The sequence below is a fragment of the Manduca sexta genome, chromosome 8 (genome assembly GCF_014839805.1).
Source record: "Manduca sexta isolate Smith_Timp_Sample1 chromosome 8, JHU_Msex_v1.0, whole genome shotgun sequence".
Classification (NCBI taxonomy): Eukaryota; Metazoa; Arthropoda; class Insecta; order Lepidoptera; family Sphingidae; genus Manduca; species Manduca sexta.
The window spans coordinates 8,804,058-8,824,605 of NC_051122.1; the positions used below are offsets into that span (position 1 = coordinate 8,804,058).

Sequence of the window (20,548 nt, forward strand, 5' to 3'; positions counted from 1 at the left end):
CTACAATAATATATAAGGTGCGTTCGGGTAAGATCGGATACGGGGTAAGATCGTATAACGAAAAAATACCACGAATCTATGGTTATTTTTTAGTTTAGGTTATATAGGCGACTATGCTGTCTCTTTTTGCCCCACCCTATATACCACAGTTGATGCTACGACCAAGAACGGGTGCGCTATGTGCATTCAAACAAAAAAAGGTGGATTTCGCTCTTCTTAACATTTTTGAGACTTCTGTTTGATTTTGTGGACCTTATCATCCTAACATTAGAGCGTTATTAGAACGGAGTCCTAACTTACCTCGCGAAGGTCCGATCTTTTCTAAGGGTTTTAAATTCCTATACAGATATTATCATCTATTATTAAGCTTACACAGAGAGAATTGGAAGATGATTAAATTATCACATAAAGTAGCATTAATAATAACCAGTTTCATGTATAAAATGTTGGTATCGCTTAAATATTTTATGAGAAAGAAATATTTTCGCGATTCCTCGCAACACACTGAAAAACCATCCGAAATTAGCCGAACGCACTCTAATCATTAATAACGACATGGTTTGAACTTCTTGCTATCGTGCTTTTATTTGTATGAGTTTCCGATATTTCATAATTTATCGTAGGTACTTATATATGATGAGGTAAGTATATGGTATTATAATTCTCTTTGACAATTACCAAATAAACATTATTATACACAACTAGGTTTAGCTCGCGGCTTCGGCCGCGTGAATGAGTTTTTCCGAGACCATACTTCCTTAATTCATTTTCCTGGGATAAAAAGTAGGTTATGTCCTTTACATGGTCTTAAAGTTATTACGTACTAAATTTCATCGAAATGTCTTTGGTAGTTTTAGAGTTTATCGCGGTCAGATAGAAATATTGTGTTGGAAGATTCTCGACTTAAGTAAACGGAACCCTAGAGATAACATTATTATACACTCATTTGAAATATACGGTTGTAAAATTAATATAAAAACCATTCATAAAAAAGCATTCGTACCAATAACACAGTAAAATGGCAAACCATTCGGACGCCCAAGGGAAAAACATTATAATAACTGGAGGTGCTTCCGGTTTGGGAGCTGAATATGCTGAAGTTTTCTTGAAACTTGGAGCAAAGGTAATTTTTATGATATATTTTTCTATAATTTCTTTGACACTGCTAGCCCAATTGATAACAATTACTGTTAATATAGGTACCTATTCAGAATAATATAAATGTATTCAACACTAAATTGGGCCCATTCAAGTTTTTGGTTTAATAAATTGCCTCTCTGTGGCCTTATTTTGGTGGCATCGAAATCTTTCCCCGCGTCCCTTCTTTCGATACAAGTCGAATTAGCAACAAGGTATCATAGATCAGATTTTATCATTTGAGGCTCATATTTATATTATGCAGTGCTTATTACTTGCCTAAGGTTGGTATCTAGGCGCTTAGATCGCGAAATTTTTCGGGGACCTTTTTTTAGGCAACAGAGAATTGTATTCTTGAGGTTCTTGACGAAGATGTTTCGAGCCCAAGACGCTCCCCTAGGGCTAGGTGTACCACCCGAGGTACTGAGGTACTGAGGACCCGAGCGTTCAACCAAGCGGAACCGCCCCAACCCTAAATCGGTACTACGTATAAGAATTAAGCCGGGACCCCCAGCAAAATGACGCGCTATCCAAATTTTGAGAAGCTATCTATTCGAAATTTATAATATACAAAAATTACATGTCCACAATAATATCTTATACTATGGTGGTTTTAAATATTTTATAATGTGGATATTATAGTTTCACATAAGTTCATAATGGAAATGACACAAAAATTGTTGCTTCTGTGTATCTCCTCCTATACTATACATCATATTAATTTGTAGCCAATAATATTAGATAGAGAATTTAATAAAAAAAAAATGTTACTTACATATTATTTTTTATTTTCATTTAAATGTATTTTTTAAGTAATTATTCGTATATTTTCATATTCATTATTTGCATATAATTGTGCGCCGTAAATGTATGGAACTTAATAATTCTTATGGCCGTTTGCTGGACGCGGGAGGGGAGGTGCCTAAATACATGAAGTGGCATTTTTGAATCCAGCCATATCATTCTGATGGCACAGCATTGTCTAGAAACAATTAATGTCAAAAGCGACATTGAAACCCTAACAAAATATACGCTTAAATAACACACACAAAAACACAGAGTTTAAACGAACCTTCATTTTATTTAAATACCAACTGAATTCAAATCACAAACAGGAAAAGTAATGTACCATAAACATCGTGAGAAAATCTACATATACCTGAAAATCCTCCATAAGAAAGTTGAAAGTATGTAAAGTCTTCTTACCTCACTAGGCTAGCGTGGTGGACTAAGATTCAAACCCTCTCAGTAGCAGAGGAAGCCTGTGAAAAGCAGTGGGATAGTATCAAATATTACTGGACTGATATCATTAATGTTGTACTGAATCAAATGCATGTTGTAATTCTTATAAGGTCAATAGTGATAAGTATATGCAGATAACTGCATAATATTTAAGACATTTATTGCGAGCGGGAGTTGATATTATACCTCATATCAATGTAGGTAGATAGATGAAATCGTCTGTTTAATAGACCTTTATTAAGTTATTACGTTTCAATTCACAATGCTCGTATTATATCCTTAATCGGTACAATTACGGACTATATCTGAGTTATATCTTATTATCTAATATTGTAGAAAATTATAACGATTGTCTTAATTATAATTCGATCGTAGAAAATTTTCTTAGTAAAATCATAAATGTTTTATGTGCATTTCGTGCTATCTTATCGTGAACATAATATCTTGTCATGTTAAGAAACAGGTGAATCTTATCAAATACCTTCTCACACGTAATAATGCATTTATTTCAGAACATAATATTCCACATAATGATAATATAAAATATGGTTAGTAACAATGCACCTATGATTTATGATAGTATGTATAACGCAGTCTTGTAAATATAGTACCAATTTTCTGGATTAAAATGTTTATTAATCCGGAATATTTTCAATCAGTGTGTTGTATGTTATAACAAATGTCCAAAAACTTTAAACTAATTCTAATATATACCTTTTTATACGAACACTGTATTGTGATCCCAATGCACCTGATGAACAGCTAAGTGGAGTCCAGATAGAATATCGCCTGACGGGAGATGATTCCTGATCGCCAGTCGACACAATTATGCCAGCCTGTTTGAACTGGATGTACATAGACTAACAACGGAACGCGACACACCTACGTTCGCGACTATGGCGGGTTTAACACCTTTTGTATGCTACCACCAGCAAATCTTCACAAACAGTCGTATTTATGTTACTAGTATTCATGATGATTTAAAAGTAATTATTATCTATAGTAATATATAAAGCTAAAGAGTTTACTTATGTGCTTAAGCTTATCTCAGTAACTACTAAAACGATTTTGATTTTTTTCACTTATAGGAAGCTACATTACTCTTGAGTGCTTATAGGCTACTTTATATCACAGAGAAACTTTTACACGGGGGCGGAGTCGTAGGCAAAAGCTAATGTAACTTCTAAACACCTTCCACAACAGTCTAAGCATAAAAATCGTGTAACTATCTATATGTTAAGTTTATGTTTGTTTTTCAGTAAATATCGTCAGAGTGTTATATTTCTTTTATGATAAATGTTTATCTACTCGTGGATGACTGTAATCCAGTACAATAAATGTAGTAAACATCTATTTATCATGGATATATGGAATGAATGATAAAGTTTTTTTACTATATAATACCAAGCTCTTTTTACTATATTTGCACTGTACCTGATAGTAACTGGAGTGGGCTCTAATAGCAAGTCTACTGACGAGAAATTATTACCCTTCGGCAGTCGATACAATTATGTCGGCCTGTTCGAACAGAATATACACAGATTGATCACTGGCGACATACTTAGGTGGACCAATATGGCGGGTTTTACTACCTTGTATACTGTGGCCGCCATCCGGGCTGATATAGAATATATCCTACCACCAGCATTCTATTGCGTTGTGTGTACCTATCGTCATTTATTGCGTAGTGCCATTTAGAACCTTTAATCACAAAGTACAGCATGGCACTGTACTGAGCTCGTCACTGTGATATAGTTAAGAACAATTATTTAGTGTAAAGAGTAGAACTGGTCCAAAAAATCAATTGTTTGAAGGATGGTTAGATATTTATTAACATGTTGCTTCAGGATTCGAATTCAAATTTGTTAGCTACTTTTAATGCCTGTAATTTCTTTATAGAACATAGCTATACTAGATATAGCAGAAAAAGTAGGAGAAGCGACCGCCGCAAGACTTAACGAAAGTAAACCTAATTGCGTGATATTTGTGAAATGCGACGTAAGCGACGAGAGCAATATTCAAAAGGCTTTTGATGAAGTTGTCGATAAATTTGGACGAATTGATGTATTGGTTAATAATGCTGGCATAATGAATGATTCGCCTGCCTTCTTCAGAACTGCTTGTGATGTGAACTGGGTATGATTTCCCTTAATCTTTATCAATTATAAATCACGTAATTTTCATTTTTTCGTCGTTTAATTTGTAATCTTCATAAATAAAAACTACTTTAATCATATTAACTACCTATTCCATTTCTAATACACTTATAAATTTGTTATTCTACAATTGCCACGATAATTTCTATTAGCAGCAAAATGTGTTTGGTTACTAATTCGGGATAAACTAATCACCTTTAAATTTTACAGAAAGGATTAGTTTCGTTTACGTATAAAGCGATTTACCATATGAGTAAAGAGGAAGGAGGCGTAGGAGGCACGATAATCAATATTTCTTCGACAGCAGCTCTGACTAAATTCCCATATTTGCCAACTTACAATGGTACCAAGATAGCCGTTTTGCATTTTACCCAGTGTCTTGCGGTAAGTATTGTCCTCAGTATCTGCTGATACTATGCTGATGCTTTATTCATTCAAATATTATTTGTTAGATATAATTTAGAAAAAAATATGTTTTGCTTAGATGGAGCCATTTTACCAAACAACTGGTATACGATTGTTAACTATTTGCTTCGGGCCGACGGACACGCCTTTACTTCAAGGCTTAGAGAAAAGGGCCTACACGGAAAAACGTAGAAAGGACTTCGAAGAAATCATTCCACGTTTAAATATCAAATTCCAAAAGTGAGGTTCTTTGAATACTCAGATTTTAATGTTCTAACTATAATTTTATATTATGATTTACTTTAATTACTAGGTAACATCCTAAACCACTTTGAACGCAGTTTTTATTACAATTCTCGATTAAGACTGTCTCGTTGGCGTAGTTGTATTACGGCACCACTGCAGTGCTTAAGTCTTGGGTTCGATCCCCCGGTCGGGCAAAGTTATATTGGGTTTTTCAACTTAGCATCAGCCCGTCTGGAATTTGTGCCCGATATGGCTATAGGCTCGCCCCCTATCACATCATGGCATGCACGCGTGAGAAGTGGGCACACCAGTTGCGCCTCTGTTTACCTGTTCGGAGATAAAAGGTGTGGGTGTCTCATTTTTAAAACGAGTAGGTTTAGAATTAGGAGTCTGTTTGATGTGAACTTCGGACTGCCAAATTCAGTCCCGAGGAAATGGTGTGAGAAAGTTCTGTTAAAGTTTATTCCAAACCGGGACTCAAAGTCAAGACTTCTGATTTCCAAATCGCTCTAATCTAATCTAATGATGATAAAAAAAAACCTCCGATTAATCTTTTTATTTTATTACGTTTCAACATTTAGGGTAGAATCTGCGGTGAACTCGTTTATTAAGATGTTTGAGACTGGATCACCTGGATCAATATGGTTATCTTGCAAGGACCGGCCAGTGCAGGACATTACATCTGCAATAGACAACACCTTCGCGGAATTAAATAAGTTGATAATATAAATAAATTTTACACAATCTTGTTAATTGCATATTATGTGTTTTATAGAAATTCTTACTTATTTAAACAGCGATATTACTTTCTTTATGTTGATAATGTATAATTAAATCTGTGGCAATATTGATGCCTTTTATTTCCTCCCGTTCAACGAAATATATGGAGTTGTTTTTAGTCAATAAGCGTTATTATATTTTTCTACGTGGCGTTCAGGGAGTCTAAATTAATGATATGTATAAATAAAAATCTGCTGTCATATTATGTATGTAATAGCATCACTTAAGAACGGCTCGAGTGACATAACTAAATTCTTTTTTGTTATATTCCTAATTATCAGGCCAAGGTTTGTATCAAATTGTTGTTGTATTGTTTGTAACTGGATAAAATATAATAAATTTACAAATAGCCGATGGCTACACTTTTCAGTGCGCAACTACGGCAGGCTTTACACATCGTGTATCGTAGTATACTAAGTTATGCTCTTTGGGTCGAACACTAACATCAGCAAACTAATTGCCAACATTGAATCTTATTTCTTATGTTTTTATTATTAGGAATGATTACTATTGATTTTTTTAACATTTTTGGAAAAAGGATGGAATACCACATAATTATAGTTTCACATAATTCATAAAATGTATAATATATAACTAGATTTGTATTGCTGAATAATAATTTGACAAGAAAATAATAAGCTAGTCGATAATGTATTGTAATCGACTCGAATAAATTAATATCTTATCAGTAAACACACAATTTTATTTTGTCTTTTTGCTCTGTACTGTCCTCAGAACAATGACATGCATTGCTGGCATCGGTTTTTGACTTTGACAAATGACAGTTGTGAATTGACATTTATCTTATTTTGTCAATTGCGATTTGCGATGGCGAAAAAATTTACGTGGTCCTAGGTTATTGTTGTTTTATTGATTTTTATGAAACAAACAGTAATTTTGCCTTTGAGTTTAATCTAGCATTGTGTTGTGGAAATCAGTACGCGATGGATGAAGACAAGTTCGCCCTAGTTGAGAAAATAATAAAAGACATCGACAACGTTATGTTGAAAAACGATGAGTTGTAAATATTTACTTGTATTTGGCAACAAATCAATTTTAATTAACATGAATATATACATTTCGTGTTACAATTTTTCTTTTATTACAGGTGCGCATTTGATATAGTGCCTGTGGAAAGTAATTTTCAAAATAAATCGCCTGTTCTACATTTAGAATACTGCCTCGGTTTGGAGTCGTGGTGTGTAAAACATGTTTATATGTATTGCTACTCAGAAATTATGGACAAATACTTATCAAAACCGAAACGTAAAAACTTTAAACTGACCTCAATACACTCAGAGAAGTTAGCAAGATTGCTGAATGTGACTTTATTGTTAAACCCAGATTTGAGTACACTCTGGAACAAAAGACGCGAGATGGTTCTGAAATGTTTTCTGGATAAGGGTTCTGAACTGCGTTTTACAAGATTAGTATTGTCTCGAAAGCCTAAATGTAATGATGCATATGCATACAGAAGATGGTTGTTAGAATTAATATTACAAGGTTTGTATTGAAGTATTGATTTTTATAGACGTAAATGAATATTTGTTTTATTAATATTTTTATGTAACAAAAATGTAATATGATTTTCAGATGAATCACTACAGTTAAATAGGATTGAAGTTCTTGTTAACGAAGAGCTGTTCATTTGTGAATTAGCAGCTGATAAGAGCCCAAATAACTACCACAGTTGGAATCATCGGATGTGGTTGGTGAACACATTAAAAACAATTCAACGAAGATTTGATATGAATTTATTATACATAAAAGAATATGTATTTTCTGAGAGGTGGACATCTAAACATGTTTCGGACTTCAGTTGCTTCCACTACAGACAGTTTTGCATAAAAAATGTTCTGACAATGGACAATGACACTTGGAAGACATTCCAAAATAATTTAGATACAAATCTACGCAAGAATTTTGTAAGAGTTGTAGCTGATAATTTACCAAAAGATATCACTGCGGACACATCTGAAGCAAATTTACTCACATATACTGATGATAACTTAATGAATTTACTATTGAGTTATACAACCAAAAATTGCAACTGCGCCACCAATAACACATTTGTCTGTAGAAAACTAGAAATTTTATATCATGAATTAGTTTTAAATAATGAATTGTTACAGTTTTATAAATATCATGAGACACTGTGGTACCATCGGCGATATATTGTACACGAAGTTATGTCAACTATTTATGATTATTTTGGTTTAACGAGACAGAATGGTGCACTAGTCAAAAACATATGTAGTAAATGTAACATAGATGTTTTGAGACAGAAGCAGGCGAAAATTGTTAGGTATGACAGTCAACGCATCTACTCCAGTGTGTTGTTTAACATACTTTTAGGACATGAGAAGAAATTTATAGAGGAAAGACGGAGTGACTCTGATAATTATGCTGACAGGCATGAGAAGTACATGAAGTTTGTAGAAGGACTCAATATCATGTGAAGATATATAATTCAGATACATCCAAAAAAATTACTATGGATATCACACTTTACTCAAATTATGCATTCCTGTTTTGTTTATGAATCTTTCATACATTTTAGTAATATTTAGATTTTTGTAAAAATAAATAAATTCCAATCAGAAACATACATAGAAACTGATTTCAATTTTTATATTGAATATTCAACATGTAATTTTTGTATCTAATAACTTCAGCAATAATTATATAAGATTTTATACAGTTTGTACATTGTCTACAACATATTATATGATTGTGGTTTGGTCCCTTAACCATAAACTGCCACATTTATTTTTCTTGTAGCATCACAAAGCTGGTAATGTGAGTAAAGGAATAGATTGTTTTATTAAGTTTTATTTCAAAATTATATTCTTAGGATTTTCTTGATACCATTGAGATAATTAATTATATATATTTAATCGAAAACTTATGCATTGCTATTTTATTGTAAATAGTTTTTATTACAAATATTTAATAACATCTTGCCTTTTGATTATGTTTGTTGTTAATTTGCGTTAATTTAGCTAATTTGTACATAATTATTACATTATTTTATTTGAAAGCAGCTCATAGATTATTCTAAATTTAAGGAAATGTATTTATAAAAATTAATATAATTCTTAAACTTGTGTGACAAGTACATTATGGCCGATATGGAATGAAATGGAGTCAACTTATCTTAATAATGTTGATAATATGATCTGTGTTATTTTCCTTATTTTAACTGTAGTTTTAGCAAACAATTTCGAGGTGTCAAAATACCAAAGCGATTTACAAAACTATTATTAATAAACAAGGAACCATAACTTCACTGTGGCTTCTTTGTCGCTTTTCATTGATTTTGTAATTAAGTTTGGACCCTTGATATCAAAGTAGTACTCATTATAGACTATAATATTGGCTTGATTTTGACTGTTTCTAAAGAAACAAAAATTATGTTTGGTTTAAGTTTGTTTTGCTTGATTAATATAACTCAAATTTGTTGCTGGATTTAGCAATTTTATTTGTGTGTTGTTACTGGAAAGGGTCCACATTATCAAGGGTTACTGGAAAGGGTCCACATTATCAAGGTCATGTAATACATAAATTAATTTAGAAAGGCAAATGCGAAAATGTCTTAAAATCGTTTTTATCTGATAAATGTTTTATTTCTCAGATTATTTTACTCAAGGAAGAAAGAGATAAAACGGTGTTCAGTCAAAACACTGATTAATGAAGTTTATGGGTGAAAGGTGATGAATATATTTACGTTTACCCACACATAGTTATTACGTGTAATGTATTTGTGTGTATTGTATTAACAATACTGTGTAATTTTAATAAAAAGACATTTTTATCTTTCAATAAATATAATGCATCTGAGTTATTTTATTATTATTTAGACTTTAGAAATATCTAACGGGAAAAAATTGATGAAATCTATATCATAATATTTATAACTTTACGGTTTAATTTGCTACCTATGCAACAATGGCGAAAGATAAAATTATCCGAAAGGAAATCCAGCACTCCATATGGATGCTAATATGCGGTCTCCAAATCGTTCTAATGATAATTAAATTCACATAAATTCAATATAAGGGTACTGGTGGATGGTCTCTCATATCTTACAGTCCGTCTAGGTAGGTACGATAGCGATGTTTATTTCTGCCGCCAAGCAGCAGTATGTAGTTACTGTTGTGTTCCCGTTTGAAGGACATTGTAGCCAGTGTAACTACTGGGGCCTTATTCTTTATCCTGCACGTTATTTTAACAGTGCGTAACAAGCACGTAACACAACGCGTCATGTTTAGGACAATAGAAATTTGGCTTACAGAATACCATTCCACGCACATTTCTCAAAGATAACATGACACGGCCGCGTTACGCGTTTACACTATCATACAGAATAAGGGCCCTGGACAATAAAACTTGACATCTCATGTGTCCGGATGGCGAGCGCCAAATACCAAACAAAACTTTGTAATTCAGGGTGTTGGATGGTGTTTCTATTGTTTATGGGCGGTCGTAGTCCGTTTTATTCCCAACTACGCTACCTTTGGTAGGCGTGCTTTACCGTAGAGCATATAATCTGAACCTATAACAGAGCTTAGAATCTACAATCCTTTTGTATTGTTGATAACAATGATAGGATTTCCCGATTTAGTTATGGCACTATTATTACTATCTGCTTGTATTGATGCTTAATCGGATTAGGTACACCACCAGGTGGAAGACTAAGTACAATTATAATATAGGCTTCCTTGCTCTTCTGATATTTACTATTGTAAATTAATTGATTTTGAATATTATTTCGATGAAGATAATGTCGATAATAGTTTGACAGTGAAAAAGTCTCTGCGCTGCGGTCCGTCATATACGCCGGCTCTAAACGATTGCTGTGTGCGTCTCTTTATGTTTCAGGTATCCGTATGAATAATATCTCTTTGCCTAATATTTTTTGTTCTCGACTGTACTGTCCAGTGCAGTTGAAAAAGTTTGATTTGGCCAGGATAATCATGTCCGGGCTGTCAAAATTAACTAAAACAGTCTTTATTTGACGTCCATTGAAGCTGCTTATAAAATCTGTCGGCACCGGTTTATTAGTTTACAGTCTAGTGAAGGATATACGAATGTCCTGCTAACAAAAGTTACTTCCAATATGTTTCTTGTAAGAAATACTGTGAATACTGCATAAAGCGTAGATTAGAAACGAATTTTTTCTCCTAGCATTCCGTCAATTTGACCATACATTATTTCTTGATATGTAAATACAGTGGTATTAAAGCACATGTAGACTAACGACTTACATTGTAACTTAAGGCCCACCCTCGAGCAAATGGCCTTGAGCATTTGTTCCATACCTTTATGGCGGTCAAGTTACGGTCGGAAATATGCAGATTTACAAATAATTTTATTAAAAAAATATTTTTTTTTTTTTTTTGGTTATTACCTAAATATTCCTCTTTAATTTATTTACCTAATAATTTTGGTAAAATAATGTGTACTTTAGGAAGATGCAGGGAATCATTCTTTTTTTAGTGGCGTTTTCATTATGAAATTAATGAAATAGCCTTTTCTATATTTTTTTATAAATTTCCAATAGACACCTTTTTAATTCAGCAAATCCATACTTTTCCATAATCGATATACATGAATATCCTTCAAAGTTTCAGACCATTAATAATATACCTAATCCCCGACATAACATTCGATTGAAACAATTGAACTGAATACTGATTGCGTGCTGTGCTACTGCTTAGACTTTTGTGTCTCTAACGAAATATTAAAATCAGATCCAGTACAGAATAAAAGTTTGAACATTTTCGACTTCAGTTAAGTATTCATTATGTAATATTATTTTTTCATATTAATTATACAAAGTTATTGTCTTATGGCAACTGATTCATCATTTTCTATAGCAATTATTATTATTAATCTATGATGTAAGCAAGCGGACGTTGAATTTACAGAGTATTGTACCACTCCATATCTTATCCATGACCCCTCTACATTTTCACGCATAATTAAAACGTTTTTTTAAAAAGCTTAATTTTTTAACACATTTTATAATTAATGTTTAATTATTTCGGTTATCTAAACATTAATTTGTTAATTTGTGTTGCATGCTGTTCACGGGCTTTTTCACATGTTGCGCGCATTAATCCCCTACTACATAACAGGTGCATACGCATTACGCATACTGCCTGTCCCCGATATGGGTCACGAGGCTCGCGGAGAGCCACCACCTCCGTAATCTTGCCCACTTACTAAAAGATACAAGCGACAACACCCAGTCATTTAAATCTAAGCTAAAGTTTATCGGACACATGATTGTTTTTTCTTTGCGTCGACTCTATATTGTGGTACGTTGTTTTGTATCGGGTAATGTGACGTCACAGCGGTGTCGCGCGTTCGCGGGCTCGCTTCCGATCGATATTTAGTGGCGTTCGGTTGTTCCCGCGGAAGGTCGGAGAGGCGAGCGGCGCGCCGATTACCACGTGCGAGTTACGTAATGATGGCTACAACTCATTGACAAAGATATTTGTGTAAAGGTTTGCTCTTCAACAAGCTATGCCGGACACGTCACACGCTTCACGATAGTCAATTCTTCATCTTGTTGCATTTTTGTTTCATCTTTCTCATTTTTATACTCAGTGTGTTAATATAATATAAATTTAAGTTTCAAACCGTAAAAACTCAAAGCATATCTATAATATAGGTAACATTTTTTTTGTCATATAGTATCGAACAAATGGAGCGTAGTTGTTCTACACAGTTATGTCTGAAATATCGAATACACGCGAATATTACGTGCCGGCATTAAGTTTTCACTCGGAGAAGCGAGGAACTGTCCTACTTCATAACGCTATAAAAGCGTACAGCCAAGTCTGTACCTGGCTAGTACGCCGCAGCCGTTCCAGTACGTGCATTGAATTTTTAAATAGCGCATTACATGCACTCGGCAAGAATCTGATTAAATTCCTCCTACAGCGAGATAATGCAATTTAGAAGTTGAACTGAGTGCGCGTTTGAAATATCGTCTTGGGGGCACCGGGAAACGTTATTGTTATCGTAATAGTTCGTGGAACTCATAGTCATCACTAATGTAGAACGTATGTTTTGTTTATAATATGCCGTGAAATTGGGATTGTTAAGTATTAGTTTTAAAGGAAGATATAGGGGCTATGGAATGCCATGGAACAATTACATGAAATTTCATAAGGGTTGGAATCATATACAACACTAAAACCTATTAAACATCTTCGTTAATAGATGCTAGCAATAATTAAACCATCGAAAGCTTTCACTAAAACCTTTTTTCTGACGAATGGGGGTTTCATAGTGAAGGTAGTGTACATAAGTTTCATGAGATATACTTGCATGATGCGCTTTGTGTTTTAAAACTTTTGTTGACATTTTTCGATGCTTGCGTGTAAAAGCTTTATTTATTTATTTTATTTGCACACTTTTTATACATCAATGCAAAAGGCCGACTTAATGTTGAAGGCATTCTCTGCCAGTCAACCTGTGATACAGAGATGAAACAATATCGGTAGGTTTATATATAGTTTTAGAGTTAGAGTTAATGATTAAGACCAGTAATTTTACGGAACTATGTAATTAAAAAGATTTGCATTGAGTAGAGTTGTGCTCCAACCTATTATGTCTCTAGCGTATAGTTTTGAAGATGGATGTAGCATTATTCTGACCAAAAATATTATCCGTCTCTAAATTCCGTTGATCAAAGATTGGCCAGGAAGTTTCTGAGTAAGTATTCATTAATAATCATATTCGAATTTCGTTCCTCATAACCTCGTTCCTATAATTAATTAAGTGTTTAAGAGCTCTGGCGAAGACTTGCTTTTAGGTAGTCCACTTACTTGTTTCTCTTGAGCTACAAATACAACGGCTTTGCCAAATAAATAAAGAGTGGACATTAGCGTTGTGCCATTCGTTTTCACATTGTACAAACGTTTGTAAATGGGTTTAAATATTTTAGTGCAAGCGTTGTAACAATAAGACAAACGTTGTGGTCAGTATCAACGCGTTTTATTGTGTATGTAGAGGCAACAGATTGTATAACTAAAAACATACGCGATATACAAGTGATTCTGCTTTGAATGAAGAGACGAGCTTGCCATTCATCTGATGGTAAGAGATACGACCGCCCATAAATAACACAAACACCATCCAATACCTTGAATTACAAAGTATTGTTTGGTATTCTACTGCGCTCGACATCCTGTGACATGGGATGACGAGACTTGTATGTCTAGTAGTTACACTAGCTACAATGTCCTTCAAACCGGAACACAACAGTGACTACACACTGCTGTTTGGCGGCAAAAATAGACATTGCGATGGTACTTACTCAGGCGGACTCTCACATAATATGAGACACTTACCACCAGTAAAAAGTGTTATTTTTATTATTTATAATTGTTTTACGACCGTTCTTAAATGATTGCGTAGTATTTTTTTCTAAAATAATAAATGAACGGAATTTAAAAATGATTCTTAAGTAGTTCAACCTTAAATACATTTTAGATAAATCCTTTGTATTTTTTTTTATTGTAGAAAATATTAATGACTAATAAGTAGGTACTTGTGTTATTGAAAAAAAAACTATTTTTCTGTATTTTATTTTTGGGTTCATGGTCTCTCCCGAGATCATGAAGGCTGCAAAGTTTTCGAAACGTCGGGAAAAAATGATAATATAAAAAAAAACCGAGATAAAATACAGAAAATTAGTTTCATCTCAATGTCTATCATTCGTGTAAACATAGAAATCATTAGTAGTGTAATATTTATATAACATGGCGGTTGTGTGGGCGGAACGGTATCTGATCACTTGAAATTATCTTTCTCTAATTATCACAAACTACTAATAATAGGTGAATCCATCCAAATCCACATATCCATATATATATATATATATATATATATATATATTATATATATATATATATATATATATATATATATATATATATATATATATATATATATATATATATATATATATATATATATATATATATATATATATATATATATATATATATATACTAGCTTTTGCTCGCGGCTCCGCCCGCGTTATAAAGTTTTTCAGGCTATAGTTTTCCATTATAAAAGTAGTAGTTTCCCGGGAGCCTATGTTCTTCCCTGGGTTTCAAACTGTCTCCATACCAAAGTTCATCTTAATACGTTGGGTAGTTTTTGAGTTTAAGACGTTCAGGCAGACAGATGTAGCGGGGGACTTTGTTTTATAATAAATTTTTGTATAACTTTTTAAGAGGAACAATCCCGTCATACATCATTGTTGCATAACTTTAACCGTTTAAGCAGCGCACGCAACGGAATCTCTCAAAACTAATAAATTGTCCCCGTATTTGCAACATGTTTCATTACTGCTCCGCTCCTATTGGTATATAGCGTGATGATATACAGTCTATAGCACCCCACAAATAAAGGGCTATCCAACACAAAACGATTTTTTTAGTTCAAACTGGTAGTTCCTGAGATTAGCCATTACTGCTCCGCTCCTATTGGTCATAGCGTGATGATATATAACTTTGAGCACTCCACAAACAAAGGACTATTCAACACAAAAATATTTTTTCAGTTCGAATCGGTAGTTCCTGAGATTAGCCATTACTGCTCCGCTCCTACTGAATATAGCGTGATGATATATAGCCTATAGCTCTCCACGAACAAAGGGCTATCCAACGCAAAAAGAATTTTTCAGTTTGGACCGGTAGTTCCTGAGATTAGCCATTACTGCCCCGCTCCTATTGGGTATAGCGTGATGATATATAGCCTACAGCACTCCACGAACAAAGGGCTATCCAACGCAAAAAGAATTTTTCAGTTTGGACTGGTAGTTCCTGAGATTAGCCATTGCTGCCCCGCTCCTATTGGGTATAGCGTGATGATATATAGCCTATAGCACTCCACGAACAAAGGGCTATCCAACGTAAAAAGAATTTTTCGGTTTGGACCGGTAGTTCCTGAGATTAGCGCGTTCAAACAAACAAACAAACAAACAAACAAACAAACAAACAAACAAACAAACAAACTCTTCAGCTTTATATAATAGTATAGATATATATGTGGATGGATTCACCTATTATATTTCCACATATTCTATTATATCCACATATATATATATATATATTTTTCTAAAAAAATATACTGAACGGATTTTTATGAAATTTAGTATGGAGATAGTATAAGACCCTGTGAAGGTTATAGGTTACTTTCTATCCCGGGAAAACATATAGCGGGACTTTTAACCCGGAAAACTTCACGCGGGTGAAGCCACGAGCAAAGCTAGTAAAATATTATTAAGTTAAAAAGATGCGTTTCAAAGTCATTGATTTCTCTAATCTCTATCTTTTTTCAAAGGGGACTTTATGAAGGGTATATTAAAAATTGTCTTATATTAAAAATTGAAAAACTGTCACAAAAAAGCTCCCGCGAATAAAATCCAAGACCTATCGATATATTTAGCTGATTTAGGCTATTCTTCAATGTAATTATGACCGAACATCGAACTTTCGAGAACAAAGATTCAGATTTCGAAACCCATTGCTCCAGTGACCTCTTGGCATAAGAATATAGGCTAATGTGTGTCTATTGTACTAACTTATATTCCTATAGTCGTGTCCCACATAAATTAGTCTCCCAAAACCGAACTTGAATACGACTGTGACGGTTCCCTTGTTAACTTTGTAACTAGTTCTTTCACCTATTTAATAAAGTCGTTTTTGCAGTCATTCGACTTAGTTCTATTTTAATAATAAACTAGTAACTAGTGAGGGATCGTATTTGCTTGTGTTGAATAAAAAAATCTCTTTCAAACACACATATCACGCCATTATTTCTGAAAGGGTAGGCAGAAGTGCACATATGGCGGCCACCTGTACGTTCGGTCCCATGATAGGAAGTGAGTATAAAGCCATATCGAACACAAATCCAGAATCTGGGCTGACATGGAGAAGGAAAACCCATTATGACTTTGCTAGTCTTGTGATTCGAACCCAGGAACTCAAAGCGGTGCCGTACCACGCAGAAAAAAAAATATCATTGATTTGAATAATATTAATTCCCGAAAAATACGATTTTTTGATTCCGTACTTAGCTCATTAAGTTATAAAAAAATAATTTAAAAGAAATAATTTTGTAAATAAACTTAAGTCATTTATAATGTAGAAGGAATTGAACAGAAATATAGTATAGTAACTTATTATGAATCCGCTTATGTCGGCCAATTGCTGCATGTAGAAATAAAAACAAAATCAAATCAAATTTTATATAGAATATTATCTGGGGCCTTATTCTCTATCCCGCACGTTATTTTAACAGTGCGTAACAAGCACGTAACACAACGCATCATGTTTAGGACTATAGAAATTTGGCTTACAGAATACCATTCCACGCACATTTCTCGGAGATAACATGACACGGCCGCGTTACGCGTTTACACTATCATACAGAATAAGGGTGCTGAGCTATTGTTTAATTGGTCGATAAATAATTAAAGCTTTTGATAAGTGAACGTAACGCCTCAAAACTAGCAGACTGGCGGCAGCATCTATGCTCGTAGCAGATGGAACTAATTATAAAACGCTACTGTGCTACGCTGCTACGCTGCTACGCGTCTACGCCAGCTGGTGTACTACGAGTTTTTTCGCGATGCAGAATCCCGTTTTAATATTTAAATTAAAGTATTTTTCATTTAAAGAATTGCAAATACTCAGAGGAAACTGTTTTCTAATGAATTAAAACAATAAATTTTTTATTATATTAATTAATAGCTTTACTGTGGAACTCGTTTTCAAATTTAATCTTTTATAAATAAATGAATATTAAAGATTTTATAGTTTTTTGAGTATTTAGCCCTTTTTGCAAACCACACAATGTTACCTTTGGATATCACTGCTTTTATCCGAGAGTTCCGAGCCTATTTCGGCTATCTTGTAGGTATATCCGGATTATAGTGAAGATACAAAGTTCACTTTCTGGCAATATGTATCAACTCTACAAAATCACGATAATTTAAGGCAGCCAGCGAGGAAGTTTAATGCGGTAATTGACCTACAAAGCGGTGCGAGAAGCTGCGTCTGGTATGGACGCGTTCGTCGACAACCATTAAAACTGCATCGGTAAGGACTAGGGCAGTGCAATAATTGCATCAAGTTTAACCGGGCCCGATCGATGTGAGGGTATTTACCTCGCCGGGCGAAAATAATCCGGGTGCCGGTGATGTCAGAAGGCTTGGAGTGCGGCTGCGCGGGCACACGCCGGTTGGCAGCAGCGGGTATACACGGGCGACGGGAGACGGGCGTCAGTCGGTCGCCGGCCGTGCGCGAAGCCGGGCGCGCGTGTGCAGATATGGCGCCCCGTGGCGGCCGGTGAGGCGCCGGCCCCGCCGACCGCCTCGGGTCGACGGGCCAGCCAGGCCCCCTCACGCACGTGACACGTCCCACCATGTCGCTACTCAGCGTCACAGGTACATAGTGTTATAGTGCCGGCGCGGCTGTGCTGCTTTGTGTTAACATACCAACGTTACGCAGTCATTTGTGCTCGTTATGGACGCATATTCAATGTTTTCAGGTATTTATGGCGAGGAGTTGAATGGTAAAACGCGGGACGAACGTTATTCAGTTCGGTTCTTGAAGAAGTCGCGTCGAATTCGCAGCGTAGCGCGTAACTTGGGGGTTAGAAGGCCGTACGAGTGTCTGTTACTGGGAGTTCTACTCCCACCACTTGATATTTCCGCACTACACCAACATTTAGTTAATGCGGTGTCGTTTATAAGAATTGGCATTATCAGTCGCGATATAGCATCAATGAACTGAAAATCTTTGGGTATGTTGCAAATCTTGTAGGTCATCTTTGCCTTTCATTATAATACACGGTAGAACCACAAAGGTATCTATTTAATTTTTAATGTAATCAAAAAGCGTACAGGCCCATTTTCTAGAGCGCTAAAACATAAAATCTTGCGAGTAGTCTGTTACGAGGCGGTTACAAACGAAGTCGAACGCACGACCGAAAGTTACCATTTAAAAATTAGGTCAGCTATAATTTACGGCTCGCATTTACGGGTTTATTTCGTGGCTTTTATAATAAATTGCCGAATGGACTCTACTTAGCTGTAAATACGATACAATTCATCATATACATTTATTTTTACTTATAACCCTTAAGTATACAACAGTAAAGGTTATAATATGTGTACAAAAGTAAACGCTTGTAGAGTTGAGTACTTAAGTGCTATTTGTTGAAACTGTTAGAGCGGGAAAAATGCTATCGATGTGATGATTCACACGTTAATCCTTATGTTATGAATAAAAGTAGCCTTTCAAATACTTCAAATGTATATCAAGCGTATTGTTGACATTATAAAATAACATAGTAACATCGATAATGTAAGAATTAAGTTATTTAACCTTATCTAACTAAGTATACTGAAAGAAAATACTAAAATCACAAGTATATAGAGTGGAAATAAGTTATTTGAAATATATTACCATTTGACTAAAGAAATACGTGCTTAAGGTTCAATTTGGCAATTGCCACAAGGTCATATAGAAAGAAAAAGAATCTACTATCCAAAATAGAATTCGCTGGTTCAACTTATAAGGTGCTATGTTATATTTCTTGCACAAATTGATGAAATATGACATAATTTATATCTTTTTAAGTAAAATTTTTCAATAACACGAAAGATAAATAAAGGAGAAACCATGAATTATTATATTGTTTATTTAAATTTTTACGGAAATTAAAATTTTAAATCTTATTTTTCCAACATACATAAAAAATACATACTAAAACCTTGTAATAATGAATCAGCGAATAAATAAAATTACAATTTACTAAACATAATCAATAATAAAAAAATCCCTTACAAAATTATATACTTTATTTACACCATTCAAACACTATATTTTTACTAATACTATAAGGTAAAGGTAATAGTAGCGTACGTACACAGACCGTAGAAGGTATAGTACACGAGAAGTTTGCAGTAGGTAATTCGAAAGCGGTGAAGCGTAGCGTTCCACGTGGCGTAGATAAATCTACCGCTGCAACTTAGTATACATGCACTAATGATATATTGCTGGCCCAGCTATATGCAGGGTTTAATTTATAGACAGATAGCGAAGGCTTGCGGCGAACATTTGTCGTTTGCGTGCAAAATTTCCTAAATCTAGAGTCTTTATACAAGCCTTTACAATAAATAAATGCCTTTAATGTGTATGCAAAAACTCTTTGTTGATATGCTGATTAGTGATTTGGTTAATAATAAATATTCATCAATTTCGCGGTTTTTTTTGTCACTAAGTAATGTTTAGTTATTCTAGTGTAAGGCATTTCTGCTAAGAGAGCTGTATGTTAAATTTTATTCTTTTCATTTTGTAAGGACAGCCTTATTGGTAATACAAATGCAAAAATTTGTGTTTAGAGTTTGGTTAATAACGTATTATATAAAAAGCTAATTTGAATATTATTTGGTAGACAGGTATACAAACACTAAATTAAAATTAATGAAATATAATAAAATATATTGAACCGAAGAACACGCCATTGGACTTTTTTATACCAGTTAA

At 34.1% G+C, this 20,548-nt stretch overlaps 2 protein-coding genes and 1 long non-coding RNA gene across 3 annotated transcripts; 2 read left to right on the forward strand and 1 right to left on the reverse strand.

Annotated features, from left to right (window-relative positions):
* The first annotated feature begins 951 nt into the window (after window positions 1-951).
* Window positions 952-6,033, forward strand: LOC115440093 (15-hydroxyprostaglandin dehydrogenase [NAD(+)]). Its single transcript, XM_030164252.2, has 5 exons — window positions 952-1,123; window positions 4,279-4,515; window positions 4,746-4,919; window positions 5,020-5,180; window positions 5,768-6,033. Exons 1-5 carry the CDS (start codon window positions 1,019-1,021, stop codon window positions 5,913-5,915), a joined length of 825 nt encoding a protein of 274 aa, XP_030020112.2. The 5' UTR covers window positions 952-1,018; the 3' UTR covers window positions 5,916-6,033.
* On the reverse strand, window positions 1,919-3,875 carry LOC119188628. Its single transcript, XR_005111974.1, has 3 exons — window positions 3,094-3,875; window positions 2,344-2,399; window positions 1,919-2,119 (listed from the first exon to the last, which is right to left on the reverse strand). It is a non-coding gene; the product is annotated as an uncharacterized LOC119188628 (long non-coding RNA).
* A 155-nt stretch (window positions 6,034-6,188) lies between the features above and the next one.
* Window positions 6,189-9,806, forward strand: LOC115440092 (protein prenyltransferase alpha subunit repeat-containing protein 1). Its single transcript, XM_030164251.2, has 3 exons — window positions 6,189-6,987; window positions 7,075-7,469; window positions 7,560-9,806. Exons 1-3 carry the CDS (start codon window positions 6,911-6,913, stop codon window positions 8,423-8,425), a joined length of 1,338 nt encoding a protein of 445 aa, XP_030020111.2. The 5' UTR covers window positions 6,189-6,910; the 3' UTR covers window positions 8,426-9,806.
* Window positions 9,807-20,548: the final 10,742 nt, after the last annotated feature.